We start from the raw sequence: 22,908 nt of genomic DNA on the forward strand, positions 1-22,908 counted from the left end.
CCTGCCTTCCACACGGAGAATGGTTTGTTTTGGCAGCCCCCGGGTGTCTGGCTTGTTGGTGGCATTGAGTCACATCAGCCGCCCTGAAACCCCACCGCCACATCCCAGACCCCATCAGTGCATCCTCAAGCCAATTTCTGCTGACTGTGCTAAACTCGCCATGACATAATGCCATTCCAGAGGGATCGTGGCTAAAGCCTGTCTTTCTGCTTCTTAGATATATAAAGAGGGAGCTGTTGAGCAAGCCCATCCATTCGCTTCGTTTTTCATCATCGCTCTGACCTCCGCCTTTTTTTTGCCTGCTGGAATCTAACCTGAACGGCCCGCCTGCCTTTGAATACCTGAGCCAAGCCGAGCTGTGCCAGACTAAAACCTCTTAACAGTCACTATGGATATTGCCATTCAGCATCCCTGGTTTAGACGGGCCCTGGGCTCGGTCTACCCTGCTCGACTCTTTGATCAGTTCTTTGGAGAGGGCATGTTTGATTATGACCTCTTCCCATATGCCGCTTCTACTATAAGCCCTTATTATAGACAGTCCCTTTTCCGCAGCTTTTTGGATTCTTCCAACTCTGGAATGTCTGAGGTAACAACTAAGCTGAAAGCATGTCAAGTGTGATTAATGATTAATGATGTCCTTTTTTCCCCCCAAGGTGAGGTCTGACAGGGATAAGTTCACAGTCTATCTGGATGTCAAACACTTCTCTCCTGATGAGCTGAGTGTGAAGATCACAGACGATTACGTAGAGATCCAAGGCAAGCACGGAGAGAGACAGGTGAGTCTTAACAAGTCCTTTCGGGAAAAGTCTTACTGCTCATAATTAACTGAATTAATTAACTGCTCAATGTTGCAGGATGACCACGGTTACATCTCCCGTGAGTTTCACAGACGCTACCGCCTCCCTTCCAGCGTGGACCAATCAGCCATCACTTGCACGCTGTCCGCAGACGGTCTCCTGACACTGACCGGACCGAAGGTTGGCGGGGGGAGCGAATCCGGCCGTAGCGAGCGCAAGATCCCTGTCACTCGTGATGACAAGCCCAATGTTGCTGCCTCTTCCTAAAAGCTTAAGTGGTGGATGATCTCCACTCATCCTCCATTCCCTAACACTCGCTTCACCCCCCCCCCCAGCGTGTTCTTAGCATAATCTCATAGAGCATCTCTAGTTTTTTTTTTTTTAACAAAAAATGCTCCTGTGAGAAAAGTTTAGGTCAACCGGTCAAGTTGTCATCTGCTGATAAAAAGGTACAAACGTTACACTCTGCATCTTCTCCAAGCCTTGACTGCTTCCATTACTGCACCAGACCATGAAACTTCTCCTCACAGGTCTCCCGTTATATCCTGTCTTGTAGTCTATGCCTTGTTAACTGGATACCTCTACACTGAGAAGTCCGTGCTAAAGAAAAAAAGAAATAAAGCTACACAATTAACAATATGATACTCTTGTGTGCTTCTCTCAAACCAACAAACTAATTACCACAAGGGTGTCCAAACCTTTACCATCGAGGATGGCGCACACACAAAAAACTAGGCACTCAGATAAAGATGCAATCCACATCTTTGTGTATCAGGTGACAAAGCACATCATTGCAATATCTAATAAAATATATCTTTAATAATGAAGAAATTGTATTTTTAGAAGATGTCAAGGGTTGATGAAAAAGAGCTGCAGACCAAAAATGGCCTCCTTCATTCATTCATTTTCTACCGCTTATCCCATCCTATCCCAGCTGTCTTCGGGCGAGAAGCTGGGTACACCCTGGACTGGTGGCCAGCCAATCACAGGGCACATATAGACAAACAACCATTCACACTCACATTCATACCTATGGACGATTTGGAGTCGCTAATTAACCTAGCATGTTTTTGGAACGTGGGAGGAAACCGGAGTAAACCCACGCATGCACGGGGAGAACATGCAAACTGGACTCAAACTCGGGTCTCCTAGCTGTGAGGTCTGCGCGCTAACCACTTCACCACCGTGCAGTCCAACGGTAACTGCACTGAAGTAAAAACAAGGTAACTAAACTAAACTAAACCAACTGAAACAGGAGTTGAAAGTGGGCACTTTTTAACGCCCTCTTTAATGTTCTTTGCACAGACTTCTAATAGTCAAACACTTCCAGTTTTTAGAGAGAAAAGGACAAAATATGAACAATAAATTCCCCATGTAACTGCTGTCATTCCTCTGTACCCCAGAACAATACACAGCGATCAAAGGGGAACTAGAGGAATGAAAGGCATGTCTAAGCTTCACATCCCCGACCCTGAAAACACACAAATATTTATGTCATTCAACATCAATTAGAATTATTTAAAAACATTTTCAATTATGGTCTGACGGCTTTGACCCAATGAGGTTTCTGTTACTGTGTTTTTTTTTTTACGGATACCTGTTTGAGCACCTGGATGTCTTCCAAGGTCTGCTGCGCTATCAATCTCAAGCTCGGCTCAACACTGGACGTAAGTCGGCTAACACGGGCCTGTAGGTCCAAATCCATGACAGCGGTGCCCAGACAGTCATGCACTCCATCTTCCATCAGAACGGACTGCAGGAGGCGCAGGGAGTGCAGGCACACCTCCCAGGATCTGTCTGTTGCACAAAACATGAGCCAAGCAGTGTGGGACACCGTGGCGAGGCTTAGCACCCTGGGATGATAGCGCCCTCCAGTGGCTTTACCACTGCCACAATGTTATGAGTGTGCTTATTTGATATGATATTATTGTGGCTTGAGTGTATGTGTGTGGTGTGTTTTCTACATACTGCTTTACCTTCAAGTAGAGTCCAAATAAGGGGCAGCAGTCTTGGGTTCTCACTCATGCGCTTCAGCCCCATCACACTGATGCTGGCATTATAAAGTGCCATTAGCACCAACCTGCATAGTGGGAAAACATACCTTGATAATTAAGCATCACATGCAGTGGTGTGCAAAACACCCCAACAAGTCCACCCCTGAACTGACATGGTGTGACATGACCTGAAAGGAGAACTACTATGCTTTTTCTATGTTTCTGACCAACAAATGTTGGTAGAATGCTGTATTCTCCAATGTTTTAAACAATGAGGTTTGCGATTTGAAAGTGAGGCCTGAAAGAAGTTTGTGATGGCTCTAAACGCTCGTTTTTTTCATAGATTTCACTGTGTTAGCACTGAGCTAACATTAATGGCTTCCAGGAAACATTTGTTCAGGTTTGAACTTGCCTTAAGAGGCAAACATCAGGCAGAAGTGGTTGGAGTTGAAGACTCCTGTCCAGCAAAAGAAAAATACTGTCTGGACTATCTGCCAAACCGTTGCTGAAGCCAGACGTCTTCCCAACGTTACTGGGTCAAGTTGAAGAATCAGACGCATAAACTATAAGTAATTTATCAATTTTTTATTGATAAATTATTGATAAATTTATCAATTTATTATTTTGCAGGGGCCTGGAAGTCCTCGGGAGCAGAGTGGCCGTGCTCAGACCGAAAGCCAAGGAAATCCAGCCGGAATAGGTGCAGATTCTGGACGATCTAGAAAGCTTTCTGTGCGGGTTATTGTATGTAACTGCTCTATAGGAGTCCACAACTCTATACATAGGTTGAAAAATTTGCATAATAGGTCCCCTTTAAAATGGTGGTTCATGTTGGAAAACCCTCCATTGTGGCTGCAAAAAAAATTCAGCAAAAATAAGCGGGCTAAAATTCTTCTGTAACTGTAAGTTATTGTAAACGTTTGATTGCAGTTGATGTTGCCCAGCCAGTTATTAGCTTTAGGCGGCAATCAGTATATTGTGTGCTATGCTATTTGCTAGTGTGCATACGTACACTTTCAGTTTAGGGAAGACACCCGGTTTCATCAGTTCTAACAGCTTTATCAGCGTGTCCAACAGATCGTGTGCCAGTAGGAAGTCCCGCCCACAGGTTACAGCCGCAATGTCTGATTTGCGAGAAACAAGAGCAGTTCCAGGTGTTGGTTCATGAATGGAGAAAGCAAGCTCTTCTTACTGGTAATGGTTCCAGCTAGCGCCAAAACAAACTGGTACTCCTGGGTGTTGCGTTCCTCCAGTGAACTCTTTGCCGTTTCATCCAGAGTCGTAACAAAGCTCTCCAGAGTCTGAGTCGCTACCACCAGAAAGGCCTGCAGGTTTCCCTACACCAGGAGCATCGCACACACAATAGGTACACAACATCATGGTAACACACATAAACGGAGAAGACTAACATCAGTCAACCACTGCTTCACTGTGTCCTCCCTTGCGGAGCAGTCCCACAGCAGACTACAGGCTGCAGAACCCAGGCTGGAGCAGAAGTCCGTCTGCTGCTGCACCTCAGCTCGACTCTGCCAGAGCTGCTCACGCAACAAACATCTCTCCTACAGACGCACAAAAAAAAAAAACACTGCAGATTCACCTCACTTCTTATGTAGGAGTTAACTCAGTCTAACCTCTTTCTCCTTCTGACATTCGGTTTGGACAGCATCCAGTCTGGACTGAAGATGAAGACACTCCTGACGCAAATGTTCCTGTTCCTGTGTGAGATGCTCCTTCACTACACACAGACACACACAGAAACACTTCATGGAAGTATGCTAGGATGTTTTTTTTTAAAGCACGACAACATTAGCTTACATTGAAAGTTGCTTCATATTGATTTGGTCTGTATACGACCCAACCGATTAATCGAAACAAGCTTCTTAATTATTCCATAACGTGCTGGCTTAATTAATCTGTAAACAAGTGAAAAGTGACCTTTTCTTGTTGCAAAAGTATTTTGAAGCATCTCAATCATCTTCCCATTCACAACTCTGGGCAGGAACTCCCTCAGCTGCATGACCTCGGTCGTTAACTTTTCTAGGTCTCTTTTCCTGACGCGAACAAAACCATCCTGTGCAGAAGAAGAAGATGAACATTAAGTTCAAGAGGTCATTTGAAGAGACATTCACTGGACTACAGCTAGAAACTAGAATGAGATCCAGAAAGACAACTCTATCAAAAAGATCTCATATCACAAGTGTACGTGTAGGTCAAGACGAGGTGATGGAGCACACAGTGGGAGAACTACAGTGGAGTATTAATAAGCCTCTGTTGATTTTCAGAGTTTACTCGCCTACAAAGACATTTGACATAAGTCATGGATTAAAAAAACACATACAGCCACAGCAATAAAAGCAATTGTTGCATCTACCTGAGTTTTTAATGACTTCCATCATTCTGAAAGATCTAGAAAACTTTCTGTGCGGGTTATTGTGTGTAGCTGCTCTATAGGAGTCCACAACTCAATAGCATAGTAGTTCCCCTTTAACACAATAACAGCATAATCTGTTATTCGTTGTTTAATTGTGATAATTTTAAGTTCTCAATTGCTAATGTGTGATAGCCAAGATAATTTATTACCTATTTTTAATTAACAAACTGGTAATTAATCGTTTTAAAGGTAAATAAGGTCTTTTTACTCACTTTTTTGTCTCCCCTGGGTTATGTTATTTTTCCGACAGCAGTTTACAAGATGTTATGCAAATCATATGCAAAATGGCGTCATCTAGCAACTTCCGGTTGCTTCTGGACAGCCAATAGATACTTTTGTTACTGAAAAGTTGGCAGTGGCAGACAGCTTTCTATTGTATCTGGAAATGTCTACCTGTATATGCTGTTATCCTGTATATTGTAGACCATAACACCTTTCCTTCTATGACATTTCTGTCTTCAAAATATGCCACACAATTCTAAAAGATCATATTTACACATTTTATCACATTTGTATATCAAATGTTTTCAGAAAAGCAGTAACGGAGAATCTTAGCATTATGGTAGGACAAACATCTCAAGTAGGTAACTTTGGCAGGTTGAAAATCCGTGAGTTTATATATTCACATGAATGAATTAAAGAAGTTTCAGTTACCTTAGCTCCAAGACAAATGGGTGGAGGCGTCCCGCCGAATGACGCAGACATGTTTTGCTAGGTTGATTTTAAAAGCTTGTACGATGTCGTTTATTCTATTTGTCTTAAGGTGAAAGAGCACATCATAATTAAAATAACATATTTTTGTAGTTAAAAGGCTATGTGTGAACCACCTATCAACTATCCACGTACCGTTTAATAATGATATTGCTGTTGCATGAGGCAGAATTAAATACAACTCCTTCCGGTTACACTTCCGGGTTTTTCCTCCGACCACCAGACGCCAACGAGACACAACCAAAATCTAGTCCGGGTTTTACGAATTTCCAGGTAGAGAGAGAAGATTATTTCTCCCGTCCTTTGTATTTGAATTGAAATGTGTTTCGCAGCGTTTGACCAGGAAACACCCGAGAGACTTTCAGACTTTACCCATGTCCATAGAACAAGAAGTAGACTTTCTTCACGATGATGAGGCGTTCACGAACCGATTCCCCATACACCGCGCTTGTCGGGACGGAGATGTTGGCGCTTTGCTGACATTATTCCAGAATCACACTCGTCTGACAACCGAAGACTCTTGCTACGGTTGGACCCCCATTCACTGGGCAGCTCACCGTGGACAGGTGTGGATTAAGTTTGAGAAAATGCCGTTAGAAGGAAGCTTGAAGCTTGGAACGGCTTTTAAGCTCATCTTTTATTTACTGTTCCGTGTGCTAAGTTTTGGAGGGAAACACAACTGTGAGTCAAATCGAAAGGTCATGAGCGATTAGTTTTCCTTATTTGAGCGCCACATACCGCTTTGGATAACATTTTGTACAATAAAGTTGTCAGGTGAAAAAGTAAAAAAAAAAAAAAGAAAAGCTAGCTGCTATGGGTGGGCGATACTGCAACTTTTTATATCTATTCGATATCATGTAATTACAGGGAAAGGATGACCAATAATGATATCGTTACTCTTTTGTTGAACTTTTGCAACATCATTAATATTAAATTGTTTTATTTATTAAAATAAAACACATGAGAACAATTGTAATATATAAAAAATCCGATGCTAACAGTCCGTTTGTCCTACAGTTGGAATGTGTGATACGCCTGGTCCAGATGGGTTGTGACGTCAACGTGGTGTCTAGTCGCTTCAACCAGACCCCCACACACACAGCAGCGCTTGGCGGGCATCCTCACTGTGTCTTGTGGCTATCACAGGCCGGTGCAGACATCAACCGGCAGGTCAGCGGCCATATACTGGATGTGTATGAACACGGTATCTCCAGAAGTAACTTCATTTCTTGGAATAAATAAGGAAGCCATTTTTACAGCGTCTATCCTAGACCTCTGGGCAATGTGTAATGTCTTCTTAAGTTCTTTTTTGGCACGTCACATTAGATCTGTTTGCCTTGGACGTTCCAAGGACAGAATAATATGTTCTTGCTCTGATGCTCACCTCTCCTGATTTCGGAGTTTGCATCTCTGGTTTCAGGACTTGACAGGCGAGGCTCCCATTCACAAGGCTGCCAGGGCAGGAAGCTTGGAGTGCATCCAGGTGCTGCTGATAGCAGGCGCAAAACCACAGTAAGTATGCTGCAGAATTCTTCCATCCACACCTAAAAAAAAAAAAAAACAATCCACAGCTTACCAGGTTCTTCTTCTGCAGTGTCAGGAACGCCAATGGACAGACTGCAGCCGACCTGGCACGCAGTCACGACTGCCTTCGCCGCATCTCCAACTTCCTGCAGCTCAGTGAGCTCCACAACGAAGAGGAAATGACTGTGGAGGCTTCTCTCTGTGGTTCTGGTCTGCTCGGCAGGAAGAGGCTGCAGTCCGCTTTTGAGAATGGTCACATGAAGAAGGCGAGGAGAGGTGAAAAAGGACTTGACTTAGACTCAGTAGCGACATACCAGCATCCAATCCACCTGAGAACATCTGTGTTGTCTCCTGGTGCAGATGTGTTACTGCAGATGCATAGTGCTGGCGGCGAAGACTGCATGGAGTCCAACCCTCAAAGTGAGTTCAGCGACATATTGTGGGGTAGAACCCCACTTTTGGAAGCAAGGTGCTAAAGCATTCAAGGTGTTTCTTTGCCCCATCCCATCATAGAGCGCTTTTATCCATCACTTCCTGTTGACCAGAAAGAGGAACCAATGATTCCCGACTGCAATGACGATTCCACTCAATCGTCTCAGCACCGACCGGCCGACATGTGCGGCTCCCTGCATCTGACAGGAAGTCCCGGCAGCTGTGAGTCCCATCAGCAAGGCTTGCAGGGCCTGTCGGGAGACGTCTGCAGCGACTTCCTAAATTACGGACATTATCACGGCTTCGGGGACACGGCAGAGGAGCTGATCCACAGAGGCCCGGTAGAACAGGAATCCTTTCAAGATGCTGGAGGTGACATCCATCTGTGCCAGGACTCATAACTAGTTTGACAAAATGTACACGTTAGACACGTTGCAGTCATAGTTTTTGATAACTCCACGGTTAGGGAATTTGTATTTGGTGCTGTTTGTATAAAATATATCTTCCTATTAAACACATTTTGCAGTTTTACAGAGAGGCGAATCATGCCAGTTTTTAATAACGTTATCATGCATTGCTTGTTTTGTGTGAACAATATGGCAGCAATCTGATTGGATGTTTAGTAAACAGTCATGCTCTCAGTGCATAAACTCACCTTCAATATTACAGGAAATATGCAAGATTTTGGAAACATAATGGAAAGTATTTGAGCTGAACAAACATTTGACTCATCCGACCAGATAGAGAAAAATTAAAGGATCAAATCAACGTCATGTTAGAATACCTATCATACAAACCAGAAAATATTGTGGACTCCTGTAGAGCAGCTACACACAATAACCAGCACAGAAAGCTTTCTAGATCTTCTTCTGGTGCCGTGAAGCTCAAGAGAACCAGGACTCGATGGTGCTGCGTCCATCTCACCTACCCGAGAAGGAGCACTCATTGTCGGACACACTGTGTCAGAGGCACTGCTGGTGCCGGGGAGCTCAGAAGTTGGTTCTCTCCACCTGTGTGTCAGATAAAAACTGAGCCTTGGGGAGTCTTTTTTTAAAGGGGATCATTTTTTGGCCCTTTGTATTGAGTTGCGGACTCCTGTAGAGCAGCTACACACAATAACCAGTACAGAAGGCTCTCTAGTTCCTCCAGAATCTGCACCTATACAGCTGTGTATCTTTGGAACTGTTTTAATGTAGGGCTGCACGGCGGTCGAGTGGTTAGCACACAGACCTCGCAGCTAGGAGACCTGAGTTCAACTCTCAGGGTGCATGTGTGGGTTTTCTCCGGGTACTCCGGTTTCCTCCCACATTCCAAAAACATGCTAGGTTAATTAGCGACTCCAAATTGTCCATAGGTATGAATGTGAGTGTGAATGGTTGTTTGTCTATACGTGCCCTGTGATTGGCTGGCAACCAGTCCAGGGTGTACCCCGCCTCTCGCCCGAAGACAGCTGGGATAGGCTCCAGCACCCCCGCGACCCTCGTGAGGATAAGCGGTAGAAAATGAATGAATATTCCACCCACGGTCCGTGTCCCAGCACGCCCACTCTGCTGTGGTCGGTCACCCTCCCGAGTGCTTAGAAGTACTTGTACTCATGTCCCTTATTGTATCTCAGCCACAAGTACAAATATTTATTATTAATAATCCTAAACGTGTTGTATTAAAATGATCCACACAAAATGAAAACACTAAGATAGATCATCTGGTTAAATCCAGCTGGATGGTTTTCTTCAGACTGGCTATGCTGGCATCCAAGGCCGCCAACCCGTCTTGGAATGCTACCTCATCTCTGGTGTCAAAGGTCGACACGGACCTTACGCTGCAGTCAGGTGAAACAGAATCAGCATCACGCAGCAAGAGGAAGGAGTCAAACAGGCGTTGGCGGGCTTTTCTTAACTGCAGTGCCTCATCGCTGAGGTGATGCGCTTCGTGCAGGCGCTGTGGATGTGAGGTCACCTTCCCCGGGGCGGGTGCATTTCCTTCGCTCTTTGGCGCAAAGTGTACATGGCCGCCAGCGTCTGAGGCCTCCGGCTGGCGCAGCGTTGTCAGGTACTTGGTGACGATATCTCTAGTGGTGCTGTTCCCGTTGTGTTTTTCCCGGGTCGCAGTGTCCGACACGGGAATATCAACAACCGTGTCGCTGCCGTTCTGAATAATCCTAAACGGAAAGAAGCAAATGCAGCGTTGATGGTCCTTTCATTACGTTTACACACCAACAGGTCTTACCTCTTGAGGTCTTCGATCTGTTCCAGTCTTTGTTGAGCCAGTAAGGCCAGCCTGCTCTTTGCCTGATCACTATGGACCAGCTTTCTTCGGATGCTCTCCAATTCTGGCCACAAAAACACAGTAAAACCGTATCGTCATAGCTATCGGTGGTATCGCCACAGCTGTCGGTGGCATCGCCACAGTTATCGATGGCATCGCCACAGCTATCGCCACAGCTATCGCCGTAGCTATCGCCGTAGCTATCGCCGGTATCGCCGCAGTTATCGCCGGTATCGCCGCAGCTATCGCCGTAGCTATCGCCGGTATCGCCGCAGCTATCGATGGTATCACCATAGCTATCGCCATAGCTGTCGACGGTATCGCCGTAGCTGTCGACGGTATCGCCGTAGCTGTCGACGGTATCGCCGTAGCTGTCGACGGTATCGCCGTAGCTGTCGACGGTATCGCCGTAGCTGTCGACGGTATCGCCGTAGCTGTCGACGGTATCGCCGTAGCTGTCGACGGTATCGCCGCAGCTGTCGACGGTATCGCCACAGCTGTCGATGGTATCGCCACAGCTGTCGATGGTATCGCCACAGCTGTCGATGGTATCGCCACAGCTGTCGATGGTATCGCCACAGCTGTCGATGGTATCGCCACAGCTATCGATGGTATCGTCATAGCTATCAATGCCACATTCAGTTTCTCACTGGCTCCTCAGACACATCGGGATCCATACCGAAAACCGGTGCTGATGTAAACGACAGTAACCGGACCGAAACAAAAATGATGTGTCCCATACGGGAATGATGGGCAACATCGCCCCAAGTGGACGACAACCAAATTACAGTGTGGGTGGTCCATAACTCCACCTGATTTCATCAGCTCCTTCTCCTCCTCCGTGTCCTTCAGCTGTTTCCGTGTGTCCAGAAGACACTTCTTCACTTCTGCTAGGTCAACCTGAATCTCCTGCAGTCGGGACTGAGCGAGCGTCATCTCCTCTTGCATTCTGAGCACTAAGGACACACAACATTGTTGTGTATTTAAATTCAAGAAACAATACAAGCGGTTGATGTTTGCTAAATACAAGGATGAAGAGTCTTGAACCAGTCATGATGTGCTATATATATCACTATATTGACACTTACTATGGTACCCATTATGTCATATCACCTCGTACTTCGATACGTGACAAAAGAAAAAAAAATATTAAAAAAATAATAAGCAATAATAAAAAAATTAATAAAATTAATAAACTTAATAAAATAAAGTAAAAAAAACAACTTAAATTATATTAGGAAAGCAGGAAGTGAACAAATGTAACAGTTACTGATTGTAAAAGTACTATTATGGAGGGGTAGGATTTAATAAGCTTTGCTTCTTCCTACTCCTTTTGGACATGTGGAACTGTGAACTGATTACGTGATGCATTCAATTGTAATCTGATGCATGTTCAAATGAAATAAAACCATTACCATTACCATATAGTACAACAATGCATATTTGGTATTGTACCACTGATGCACCATGACATGCATTTTTTGTCACCGTGACGACCAAGGTCTGCACACACACACAAGCGTGTCTCACTTTGGGTGTCTCCGTCTCTCACAGGCACAGCATCAACTTCCTCGCCATTGAAGGAGGCCGTGGTGTGGTGACCACCAGGCGGCTGCCGGTCAGTGTGAGGTGCCGGGACCGGCCGGGATGAGGCAGATCCAGGAAGCGGCTGTATCACCTTCAGTGATGGAGGTAAAAGAGGATGGATGGGGGCGTGGTTTTGCTGCACGCCTGGAGGCAGACATTGTGGTCCTGGAGACACATTCCTAGACTGTTCTGAAGGTGGAATAATGCAAAAGTTAATACTCAAGACGTGTGAAAAGACATGTTTGCACCAGGGGCGTCACTAGGTTCTGAGGCCTATTATTATTACTATCATCATTCTTCTTCTTCTGATTATTACTACGACTACTACTAGCAGTAGTAGTAGTAGGCTAGTATTAGCCTGCTTATTGGCTTACTTATTAGCCTGTTTTTGCCCTATTATATAAAATTTAATATTTTTTGGTAAAAAAAAAAAAATCTATAAAAATGTTTTAAAAATCTATAAAAAATATCAAATTATTTAGGGGGGCTCAAGAACATTTCTATTGGATAGAAATAGTCCTAATGACGCCACTGGTTTGCACACTATAAAAAACCACCACCTGTCTTTGCAGGGGGTTTCCTGCTGGTCTTTCTCCGCAGGGGGGCAGATGGTTTTGGCTTGGCTGCACCAGCCGTCGCTGCTTTGACAGGTTGTGTTGAGGGTTCTAAGCACAAGCACAGACAACACTGACATTGCGTTGAAGGTGAAAGTAAAAAAAAAAAAAAAAAAATCATTACAGAAGATAATTTAAATAGTGGCTGCACGGTGGTGGAGTGGTTAGCAAGCAGGTTTCACATCTAGGAGACCGCCCTCGGGTATCTCTTTTTGGAGTTTGCTAGGTTAATTGGCGACTCCAAATTGTCCATAGGTATGAATGTGAGTGTGAATGGTTGTTTGTCTATATGTGCCCTGTGATTGGCTGGCCACCAGTCTAGGGTGTACCCCGCCTCTTACCCGAAGACAGCTGGGATAGGCTCCAGCACCCCCTGCGACCTTCGTGAGGATAAGCAGTAGAAAATGAATGAATGAATTTAAAGACTATTTAAACTCTAGTCTCCCCTGGTTTTTGCCTGATGGGATATAATTAATTATGAATGAGAATCTGTAGTATAGATTGTTAGTACAGTATACAGTATAGAATCAGAATTTGAGCAAATTGAAACATCAAACCCCGGTTTTGATAACAGGAAGCCCATCGTACCTGCCTTGTGCACCTGAAGAATGCCAGACAGCAAAGCAGCGCAGCGATCCAATCCGTAGTGCAGACTGTCCACCTGAAACAAGACCAGCCAGCATTGAACGTTTTCATAAAACATCACTACTTTGCACTTTTCTGATCTATAAATGTAGTTAGAATGTTGTATTCTGGTGTTAAAAATGAGGTTTGCGCATTAGGAAGTGAGCCCTGAAAAAAGTTTGGGATGCTCTAAACGCTCGGTTTCATAAGGCGTGGTAAAAGTGTATCTTTGTGATGTCACAAAGGGGCAGACTGCCTTATATGGTTAATAGTCAGGAAGCACTTTAGGTGAGTCACGGTGGAGTGACACAGACAAATTTGCCAAGAAAGCACACATCCAAGGAAATACAGCTTGAATAGGTGCAGATTCTGGAAAATCTAAAAGATTTTCTGTGCGGGTTATTGTGTGTAGCTGCTCTATAGGAGTCCACAACTCAATAGAAAGGGTTGAAAATGAGCATAGGAGGTCCCCTTTAATTAGCATGCCAGATGGATGTTTGACTGTATGCACGGCATAGGTGAGAAAAATCAAGAAGCTATCACGTAGCGTTCCTTCATATTTTCCTACCTGATCTCGGGGGTCCGAGGAATACAAAGAATATGCCGGTTCAGCTCGTCCTGGAGTTGTAGTAGCTCTGATAATATAATATAAACATAAACATCCTGAGTATGTAAGAGATGTGTCAAACAGGCAGTAACAGGAAGTATCAGCTTGCCGTTTCCGAGCTTGTTGCTCCCTGGCTGCTCCTCCTGTTAGCCTTCCTGGTGTTAACACCTGTCAATCACAAACTTTATTTAATTTCCAAGATGATGAGTAAATATTCTCAGTCATTTTATATTTAAATCAGACAATAACATGTGTGTACCACAACTAGTTTCCCCAGGAAACAATAACCTCTCACACAGCTGCACCAAAATCATAACAATTGTGTTATATTGTACATTGACAAAAATGCCTTTTTAAAAGGTTGGTAAACACAAAAATTTGTTCTTTTTAAGTTAGTTGCGCCTTAAAGTACCGACTCGTAAGCCAACTTATGTATGTCCGTACTCAACGTATTGGTATGGAATATATAAAAGTGAATACTAAAACTAAAACGACAACGTAGTGAAGCATTTTAGCAAAACGCACGATAAAGTAAAATGTTTAGCTGCGGTCGTTCTCACCTTGCGTTTGGCAATTCGCTTCATTGCCGACTTTTTCAACAGACGGGCAACTTTCACCGCTTCTTTATATTGTTGCGTTCAAAGGACTACATCCGAAGCTAGTGGGTCGAACACATTTAAGTGTTTGTATTTCCGGTGGAAACGGCAGTTTGAAAAAAAAAGTTCCGTCAACAATCAGGTGTCCGCAATGCAACCCGGAAGTTGATTGTCAATAACTTTCCGTCTTTATGACGGATTAGTAAAAAAAATAATTTAAAAGGGCATAATCTCATTATAGAGTATGCATTAACTTTTCAGTGAAATGTTAATGTATGCTATATTTTTTTGCTATAGTGTACCAATGGGTGGGTGAAACTTCATCAAGCTTTGAGGCTTTCCGTCCTATACCGAAACAGATTCGGAGCGCTGATGCTTCAGTGAAAAGCAACATTGGCGACATCTAGTGGAAGAACGAAGTCTATGCAATCTGTCACTAAATGAATGGAACACAAGTCAACATTACAAAAGCACAAACTCGCCAATGCTGTCAATACAATCATTGAAAACGGGCCTACACTTGGTTCTGTTCAAGATTTCTTCTTTAGTTTAGGTGCTTTCGTAATGTATGAAGAGAGCGGTCTTGAAACTGTGTAATGTAAGTACTTACGGGTGGACTTACTTGGAATTAATACTTCACTTGGTTTGCTTTGAACATATTTATTGGTCATCCAAGTAGAAAACAAAACAATAAGAAGGCACTTTTAGTTTCTCCCATTCCCCCCACATATTGCTGTTCTCAGGTGAAATGCTGAATAAAGCCTTTATAGAAAAATAAACGCAACATCTAGTAGATGAAAACACATGATACAACACAAATATTTCTGCCTTTTAACATCTTCACATACGTAAACAACGTCTGGTCAGAGACAACCTATTGAAGCCACACTTCAAACAAAAAGGTGGTGCTAAAACAACAACGCTGTGCACCGCCTGAACATTGAAGCCACACGAAGAAAGTCCTTGCTGGGGGTGCTCTCCTTATTCCCAATCATCATCGTCATCATGGAAGGCAACCTGAGCTGGTGGCTGGCTTGTCACGCATCCTGTCTGATGACTCTGAAGACAGTCAAGAGACAAGTGTGAGATTTGAAATTACCTTTAAAAAAAAAACAAAACATCCATGCAGAAATAAGACAACCTTCCTAGAGTCTGAGGAGGCAAAGGTCTTGCTGGGCAGGTTGAACCTGGTTGCGGAGCCGCTGAATGCAGACTCCTCCAGCCATGACGGCACTTCTTGTTGTGCCTGTCAAACCATTTTCCAGTTGGTCATTCGAGCCGTGACATGTGTGCAACCTCGGTGATGTTCTAACCTTGGACAGGATTTTGACCAAGGAGCCGGCGAGCTGACCGTCAGCATCTGAATCGTAGAAAGACACGGCCCTGCCGATATTCCCACAGCGGCCGGTTCTGCCGATTCGGTGAACATATTCATCGATGTTGTTGGGGAGGTCAAAGTTCACCACGTGCTGCACATCTGGAATGTCCAGGCCGCGGGCGGCAACCGAAGTTGCGACGAGGACAGGACACTTGCCGGTCCGGAAGTCTGTCAAGGCCTGCTCTCGTTCCCGTTGCTCCCGGTCGCTGCCATACAACACGTTACATACAACACGTTACAGGTTGCACTAAAAGGGAGAAGAAAGACTAAATCACTAAGCCAACAGCAGCGGTGCTCACCCATGAATACTGGTCGTTGGAACCTTCTCTTGGCACAAGAAAGTGGCAATGAAATCGGCTTGCCTCTTTGTCCCCACGAACACCATGGTACGCTCCATTCCTGCAAACACCAACAGTCACATCACCGAGGTTATCAACTGTTGATGACAACAATGTCATGGATTCTCTAGCTGACATTTTGTTTTATACCGGTCGTCTTAAGAAGGTCTAGAAGTTGCTCCCTCTTTGAGAACTTGGTGACTTGGAGAAATGTCTGCTCCACATCACTACAGGCCCCGCCCACCACACCGACAGCCAAGAACAAATAGTCCACCTTGAGGAAGTCAGCAGCTAACCTGTTACACAAAGAATTGAAAATGACTCAAAGTAAGCGCCAGGGTTCAATTCCACCCACGGCCATCTCTGTGGGGAGTTTGCATGTTCTCCCTGTGCATGCGTGGGTTTTCTCCGGGTATTCCGGTTTCCTCCCACATTCCAAAAACATGCTAGGTTAATTGGTGACTCCAAATTGTCCATAGCTATGAATGTGAGTGTGAATGGTTGTTTGTCTATATGTGCCCTGTGATTGGCTGGGCACCAGTCCAGGGTGTACCCCGCCTCTCGCCTGAAGACAGCTGGGATAGGCTCCAGCACCCACGCGGCCCTCATGAGGATAAGTGGTAGAAAATGAATGAAAGTAAGTGTGCATGATTGCAGATAACCACACCGTACCCCACCTAGCATCTTCCAATTCAGGACTCATCAGCCCTGAGCAGGCCTGTCTAATTTTGTGCTACAAAGTATTGTCGATAGACGCCGCTGCCCAAAAACCTGCATCGGTAACTTTTTCTCCAGTTGAAAAAAACGTGTCGGACGTTAGTGCGCTCACCGTGTTCATTCTATTTAAAACCGAAATATTCCCCACTGGCGTTTATATGGCGTCAGTTTACTATCAAAAGTGAGAACTGAAACTGAAAAGGTAAAAATAATATTGAGGGGCGGTCAAATTAATCTTGTGGATAGGGACAGACCTCTGGATGTCTTCAGGGAAGGTGGCGCTGAAGAGCAAAGTCTGGCGGTTCTCTTTGGTTGGCATGCCAGGCGAACCAACCAAACGGCGCATGTCAGGCTCGAAGCCCATATCCAACATCCTGTCAGCCTCATCCAGGACCAGATAGCGCAGCTTGCTGAGGCCGATCTGAAACCAATATGCAACACATTCTTATTTTAATAAAGGCTGGCCGTATTTCTGTTTACATGTATGTCACGTGCAGCATGACACGGCTGGAAAATATGTTTTACAGTAATTCACTTTAGTAACATTTTGACTGTCAAGAACTTACCTTTCCCCTTCCGATCACATCCAACAATCTCCCTGGTGTTCCGCACAGTATGTTGCATCCCTTATAGATTTCCTTGAATTGAAACCCAGTGTTTACTCCACCATAAACCACCACTGGACGCACACATGTCCTAGAAGAGAGAAGATGAAGTCAGGGCCTGCAGACATGAAATAGCACCCCTAGAATTACTTCTATTATTCTTTGTTTACGCCACATTGCGCAACACTAATACGCAGGCTTCGGGATCCCTGCAGACATAAATGGCCAGTACTCATAGCATAGAGTATACTGTACACAGCAAGCTACCGAGCTAACTTGTTAGCCTCCAATTTATTTGTTCTAAACTTGTTTCAGAGTGGGAGGAAGGACAAAGAAAGAAGCCAAAAAAAGTACCATTTCCACACGGAACGGGGCAAATTTTTATCATGGCTGACTACATGCAGTGTTAATGTAATGTAACGTAAGGTAATGTGTCATTGGGCCCAGGCTAAATTAAACTGTATTGCTTGTGCTTCTGTGCATGAAATGAAATGTAAATAAATACCCATAAGCAAACTTCCTGGCCTCCAGGTAAATCTGGTTGATGAGCTCCCTGGTTGGGGCGACAATGATTGCCTCTGGCTCCTGTAGCTCACTGAAGCTGCTGGCAGCCACACCGTCGGCCATTAACTGTTGCAGAATTGGAAGCAGGAATGCAGCCTGGAGAACACAAATTGGGATGAGCGTCGCAAAGTACTACAGAGGACTACAAAAGTGGCCCAAAACGGACCACTTAGTTTTGTGTAACTTCAGCCATGTTCACATGAATATGGATATTTTAAAAAAAATGCACATCTGACCCTCTCTGGTGTCAAAGATTTTATCCCCCCCACCCCCATTTTAAACCTATTTGTATCCACACCAGTACACATACACACGGTGTCAGGGAGTTCTGCAGTCGTGCCCCTTTAAGGCAATGTGTGGATGAGAGGCCAAAATATGCAGTTCTAAACTATCCATACTCGTGTGGACAGGGCCTTAAACTCTTTCCTCACCGTTTTCCCAGATCCAGTCTGGGCACAGGCCATGAGGTCTCGACCAGCAGAGATGATCGGGATGCCGTGTTTCTGAACCGGGGTTGGCTTTGAATAACCAGATTTACTCACATTTTTTCTCAGGGACTCACAAAAGGCCGCCTCATCAAAAGTCTAAATTAAAGACAAGATCATCCTTAATAAAAAAACATTTCAAATGTAAAGGAGAGTGAAAAGATCTCACCATTATGGCAGGCGGTGCGTTGCTCCCACTCACGTCTACCATGATATCATCGTACTTATCAAAATGAATGCCTTGCTGATAGTGTGCAAACACTGAGCCCTCATCTTCAGGAAGGGCTGGAGGAACATAGGTGACTTTTGGTCCTGCGGGTTCCAAATAAAGAAAATGAACAGCCAATCATAATGAATATATCTTGAGAATTATGCATGACCTCCTCAACTTACGGGCACTACCATCCTGGTTTTCTTGATCTTTAGCACCAGCATCCCCTGTAGTAAAATAGAAATGTCAGACTCATCCATGGCATGATTCAAATTTCAAAAATACCCATCACCTCTGGGGAAGATTTCCTCATCCTTTCCACGATATCCTGCAGGCATAAGACACACAATTCTAAGACCAAAATATACAGTGGTTTTGAAAAACAAGCGTCATTTACCTCCTCCAAGGCCACCTCTGCCGCCACCTTCAAATGAAACATTTAGTCTACATTACAAATTGAACATGAAATTCTTAGAATAAAAATAAGCAAATACCTTCAGTGTAGCCTCCTCTTCTTCCTCCTCTAAAGCCTGGTTAAAACAAGTCAGTTCAGTTTAGTGTTATTTGGACAATAATCATTCATTATCTAAAGTATCCTGCCAAATGATACTTCTACATGGTCACCGGAGATCGAACGCGTTATTTTTGACAGCCCTAATTATTATTATTGTAGCAGCTAACATGAAAAACTATTTTTATCGGGCGGACTAACACGACACGTCGATAATGGCTAGTTTCAGCGTCATTCTGCTACAAAGACTCAAAAAGATGCTTGTTTACCATTAGCATTTTATTTACCTAAGGACTTGAGCACACGTCTTGTGCTGGAAGACACAGCCATCCCAAGGAGAGCGGACATCGTAAGCGTTATTGCTATATCTATACTGCTGTTGTTGATGAACTAGCATAAGTTTGAATAGGTGTCAATTCGGTTGTTTTAAATCATCATCACGTTACGGGATTTTTAGAGTCAAAATAGGTGTGTCCCGATGATGTGCATTGTTAGCTAGCTCATTTTTAATTGTTTTCTCATGTTATAATGCACAGAAGAGGGACAGAAATATGAGTTCTTGTTTCACGTAAGGACTGTGAATGGTCACAATATAACACGATCAATCCTCAATAATTAACCTACCATTTTCTTGTGCTGCATCATCTCCACCTGTGAAATTAGGCATATTTAGATGAAATTATATTGCGGAAATGAAGAGGTAAAAAGCAAAGCACACCACTGAATTGTCTCTGATTCGCTCCACCAAAGCCTCGACCTGAAACACAAATCAGGAAACCAGGCGTAAGAAATACTAAATATTAACACGAATGAAAAATGTCTCACCTCGTCCGCCTCTACCGCCTCTTCCTCTGAAACCACCTCTTTCGTCTTTGTTGTTGTTCCAACTGCTAATTTCTAAAGACATTAAAAGATTAAAAGACTGCCATACATTTTTTTTTTGATACACAAACGTACCGTTTCCATTATCCTCAGTACCTGCAAAAACAGAAAAATGCAAATCGTTTAAACTCCTGAAACTACTTTTAATACACTCATATTCATATTAAACAAACAGTAAACTCTGGAGACGGGTACCTTTTAGCTCTAGGAACGACATTCATCACAGACCAATGAACTACATTCTTGTTACATGTTCCCAGAGCTTGCACTCAGTCTTTACCTACTCTTCTAAAATAGGAACAACATTTAAGTAACTTAAACTGCTTAAACTACTTTTGACACATCGATCAACTACATTTTTTGCCAAATGCATTTCTTAATTCAATATGTTCTGTTTTAAAAAGTTCTAGTTTTGTTATTACAGTGCAGGAGTGTCACAATACACAATATTACAGTACTTTTAGAAGGGGAATATTTTCTCATTCTGTTCTGGATATTCTTGTCTGCAACAAAGTGGGAAAATATTCCCTTCCTAACAGCAACACCACTTTGATCATGTGCGACAAAACACACACAGCAATAATAGATTCACTAAAATTCCCTAAAAATTCCCTCAAAGGAGCAGAACATCATCAATTAAGGATATTTAAAATGATTGAAAATATGTAACAATAATAATAATCATTTTAGACAGCTCTTCTCACTGATGAAATTTCATATTGAAAAGCGTCATGGATTCTTATCAGAATCATTTAATAACACGACATCCAGCCGTACCGGAAGAAAAGCTCTGAAATCCTTTCCCTCTCCCTCTGCCTCGCCCACCAGGCCCTTTGGGAAAAGATAACATGTCAAGTATTGTCTGCTTTCCAGGTCCAGTCGTCCCATTGTGTGTCAATTCTGGACACAATAAATCGAGAGCAGTCAGCTTACCGCGATCGAGTGTATAGCTGGGCGGTGCAACGTTCACCGACCCCTGCAAAACATTTCCATCAGTCAAGACTTAACTGGAACACAAACGTTAAGGCTGGACTCCGTTAGTAAAGACTGAAGTTTGCAATTTTATCAAGCTCACCTGTTCGTCCCAGTCATCCATTTTTTTGTTCAGCTGCCAAAAAATGAGTACAATAAAAATTGACCTTAAAATGCAAGATTTGTCATAAACCAATTGCACATACTATGATTGGAATTGAGGCTATTTATTGTAATTAGGAGTGAACACTGCCCAAGGAGAGCAGTCAGTAAAGCTAGATTAGCTGTGAGTAGGGTTGGGCAATATATGACAACATTTTGGGGATGTATCAGGATATGACAATATAAAACGTTATAAATTTAACTTGTAAAGAAGCTACATACCTTAAGCCATATAATGATTTCAACAGTGAATTATGTTTCTGCCACAATAATCATAGGTCCAACACTATCATATATAATATGTATCATATGGCGGCAGTGGCTCAGGGGTTAGAGCAGGTCGTCCAGAACCTGGAAGGTTGATAGTTCAATCCCCACTCCCTCCCTCACAGATATGAATTGACTACCCCAGGGATGCTCTGAATACATAGACATAGATACTACCACCATTTCATTATTAAGTGCCTATAACAGAGCTTCAAATCTAATCCATTATTATTTATTATTGCCCACGATACTTAAAGAAATAAATATTTGGGAAACAATTAGAAAACGTTTTCCAATTATATTAGTGGGTGTGTGAATGTATAAACGAGAGACCAACTTAAATTCAGTACACAATTTCATGATTATTATTTTTTAATGTAAATTTTCTTATGTTATACATACATAGATGGTACCTGATATCCACCGTCCCTGGTATCGATATTATCAAGGTATGGATCGATCCGTCCACGCCCTAGAAAAGTTCGTCCTTGAACTACCTGGCCAAAAAAAACTACATAGCAAGCGTCAACAAGTTACTTGGTGGTACTTTAAAAAAACATTAGACCCTAAAAACATAATTTGAACCGAAAAGGGCAGATATCAATTGTTAACTATGAGGAAAGAACGTACAAAAATTGGCTCTGTACAGGTGGCTAGCTAAACGCATGGCGCTAGCGAAATTAGCTAAAGCGTAAAGCTACAGTCTGAAATGCAATTTATGGATAATAACATCAAATTCGGGATAAAGTATAATCCAAATCGTCCCCTGAGCTAACAGCGAATCAATGTAGTCATACGTATACATGCTATAAAAACTTTAGCTAAGCAGATGAAGTTACTTGCGGGTCTATGGTGATATGCCGCCTCGGTTTGCTGCTGCTCGGCTGAAGTGTGGTCAATCAGCATGCAACCAGGCAGCTGTGCTTGGGTGGGTTGCCAGATCAGCTGGTTTCCCGCCTCCGGGGAATCATAAATGGTTCAATTAGAAAGATAAATGTACAACAGAATGAGGACATATTGTTGTCCATTTTACTCTCGAGCGTTTTGTTTTATTACTGTGTATCACAGCGCTTACTTTAACAATTCATAGATATAGTCAATTGATATCATGCATTTATAAACTCGTCGATTTCAAATATGTAAGTTGCCAGAGCTGAAACCAAATTGACACACGAGTTTTCTATAAACTGCGCCAAAAAGTCTCTATATCTTGCAGTCAAACCTTGTTTTTTTTTAACTCCACGGTTTTATTATGATTCAGTTGTCAAAAAAAAAAATAATGCTTTGATCTTGTACATTGTCTGGGTTATATGTAGTACAATATTGCACATTTTATCTTTTGGTCCATTGTTATTGCTTGTTTATTCAGCCATCTTGGATTACACACCTAACACAAAATATGGCGGTATTTATTAGTGAAGTAAACATCAGAAATAGGGATGTCCGATAATTGTATCGATAGTTATCGGCCCAATATCAGCAAAAAAACGATATCTGTTGATATCAACATCAGTTTTCAATATCATGAAAAACAATATTTAAAAAACGTTGAACTTGAATATTGAAAATGTTGTTCTTCAATAGACAATAATCCCCAAACAGAAGAACAGGCCAACTTAATTGAAGAAACACAA

General features: G+C 43.2%; 5 protein-coding genes across 10 annotated transcripts; 2 read left to right on the forward strand and 3 right to left on the reverse strand.

The window, feature by feature from the left end:
* The first annotated feature begins 240 nt into the window (after positions 1–240).
* Positions 241–1,436, forward strand: cryaa (crystallin, alpha A). The gene is made up of 3 exons (XM_058085979.2): positions 241–586; positions 654–776; positions 855–1,436. Exons 1-3 carry the CDS (start codon positions 389–391, stop codon positions 1,062–1,064), a joined length of 531 nt encoding a protein of 176 aa, XP_057941962.1. The 5' UTR covers positions 241–388; the 3' UTR covers positions 1,065–1,436.
* Positions 1,437–2,045: 609 nt separating this feature from the next.
* On the reverse strand, positions 2,046–6,555 carry hsf2bp (heat shock transcription factor 2 binding protein). 4 transcript variants are annotated; one of them, XM_058085955.2, is made up of 10 exons: positions 6,069–6,554; positions 5,877–5,979; positions 4,727–4,862; positions 4,423–4,526; positions 4,201–4,350; positions 3,984–4,128; positions 3,804–3,915; positions 2,774–2,877; positions 2,395–2,594; positions 2,047–2,268 (listed from the first exon to the last, which is right to left on the reverse strand). In XM_058085955.2, the coding sequence occupies exons 2-10, from the start codon at positions 5,925–5,927 to the stop codon at positions 2,248–2,250; spliced, it is 1,023 nt and encodes a 340-aa protein (XP_057941938.2). In that variant the 5' UTR covers positions 5,928–5,979; positions 6,069–6,554; the 3' UTR covers positions 2,047–2,247. The 4 variants fall into 4 exon arrangements, with proteins under 4 accessions (XP_057941937.2, XP_057941940.2, XP_078654145.1 ...); XM_058085954.2 differs by having other exon boundaries at positions 2,046–2,594; positions 6,069–6,555; XM_058085957.2 differs by lacking the exon at positions 5,877–5,979 and having other exon boundaries at positions 2,046–2,594; positions 6,306–6,555.
* On the forward strand, positions 6,115–8,291 carry ankrd10a (ankyrin repeat domain 10a). Of its 2 annotated transcripts, XM_058085960.2 has the most exons (6): positions 6,116–6,499; positions 6,951–7,103; positions 7,354–7,445; positions 7,528–7,733; positions 7,818–7,877; positions 7,971–8,291. In XM_058085960.2, exons 1-6 carry the CDS (start codon positions 6,308–6,310, stop codon positions 8,288–8,290), a joined length of 1,023 nt encoding a protein of 340 aa, XP_057941943.2. In that variant the 5' UTR covers positions 6,116–6,307; the 3' UTR covers position 8,291. The 2 variants fall into 2 exon arrangements, with proteins under 2 accessions (XP_078654144.1, XP_057941943.2); XM_078798018.1 differs by having other exon boundaries at positions 6,115–6,499; positions 7,528–7,877.
* Positions 8,292–9,215: 924 nt separating this feature from the next.
* On the reverse strand, positions 9,216–14,287 carry ccdc14 (coiled-coil domain containing 14). Of its 2 annotated transcripts, XM_058085932.2 has the most exons (10): positions 14,147–14,287; positions 13,696–13,754; positions 13,548–13,614; positions 12,944–13,016; positions 12,302–12,406; positions 11,685–11,930; positions 10,967–11,110; positions 10,116–10,218; positions 9,787–10,047; positions 9,216–9,708 (listed from the first exon to the last, which is right to left on the reverse strand). In XM_058085932.2, exons 1-10 carry the CDS (start codon positions 14,168–14,170, stop codon positions 9,588–9,590), a joined length of 1,203 nt encoding a protein of 400 aa, XP_057941915.2. In that variant the 5' UTR covers positions 14,171–14,287; the 3' UTR covers positions 9,216–9,587. The 2 variants fall into 2 exon arrangements, with proteins under 2 accessions (XP_057941915.2, XP_057941914.2); XM_058085931.2 differs by having other exon boundaries at positions 9,216–10,047.
* Positions 14,288–14,832: 545 nt separating this feature from the next.
* ddx4 (DEAD (Asp-Glu-Ala-Asp) box polypeptide 4) lies at positions 14,833–20,969 on the reverse strand. Its single transcript, XM_078797997.1, has 20 exons — positions 20,949–20,969; positions 20,807–20,849; positions 19,949–19,969; positions 19,817–19,888; positions 19,710–19,748; positions 19,616–19,642; positions 18,975–19,010; positions 18,878–18,904; positions 18,773–18,808; positions 18,663–18,707; positions 18,439–18,581; positions 18,216–18,368; positions 17,726–17,880; positions 17,182–17,311; positions 16,870–17,036; positions 16,049–16,194; positions 15,860–15,959; positions 15,496–15,766; positions 15,324–15,428; positions 14,833–15,241 (listed from the first exon to the last, which is right to left on the reverse strand). The coding sequence occupies exons 1-20, from the start codon at positions 20,967–20,969 to the stop codon at positions 15,164–15,166; spliced, it is 1,815 nt and encodes a 604-aa protein (XP_078654123.1). The 3' UTR covers positions 14,833–15,163.
* Positions 20,970–22,908: the final 1,939 nt, after the last annotated feature.

Source organism: Doryrhamphus excisus, linkage group LG17 (assembly GCF_037039965.1).
Source record: "Doryrhamphus excisus strain RoL-2023G ecotype Guam linkage group LG17, RoL_Dexc_Guam_v1.1, whole genome shotgun sequence".
Lineage (NCBI taxonomy): Eukaryota > Metazoa > Chordata > Actinopteri > Syngnathiformes > Syngnathidae > Doryrhamphus > Doryrhamphus excisus.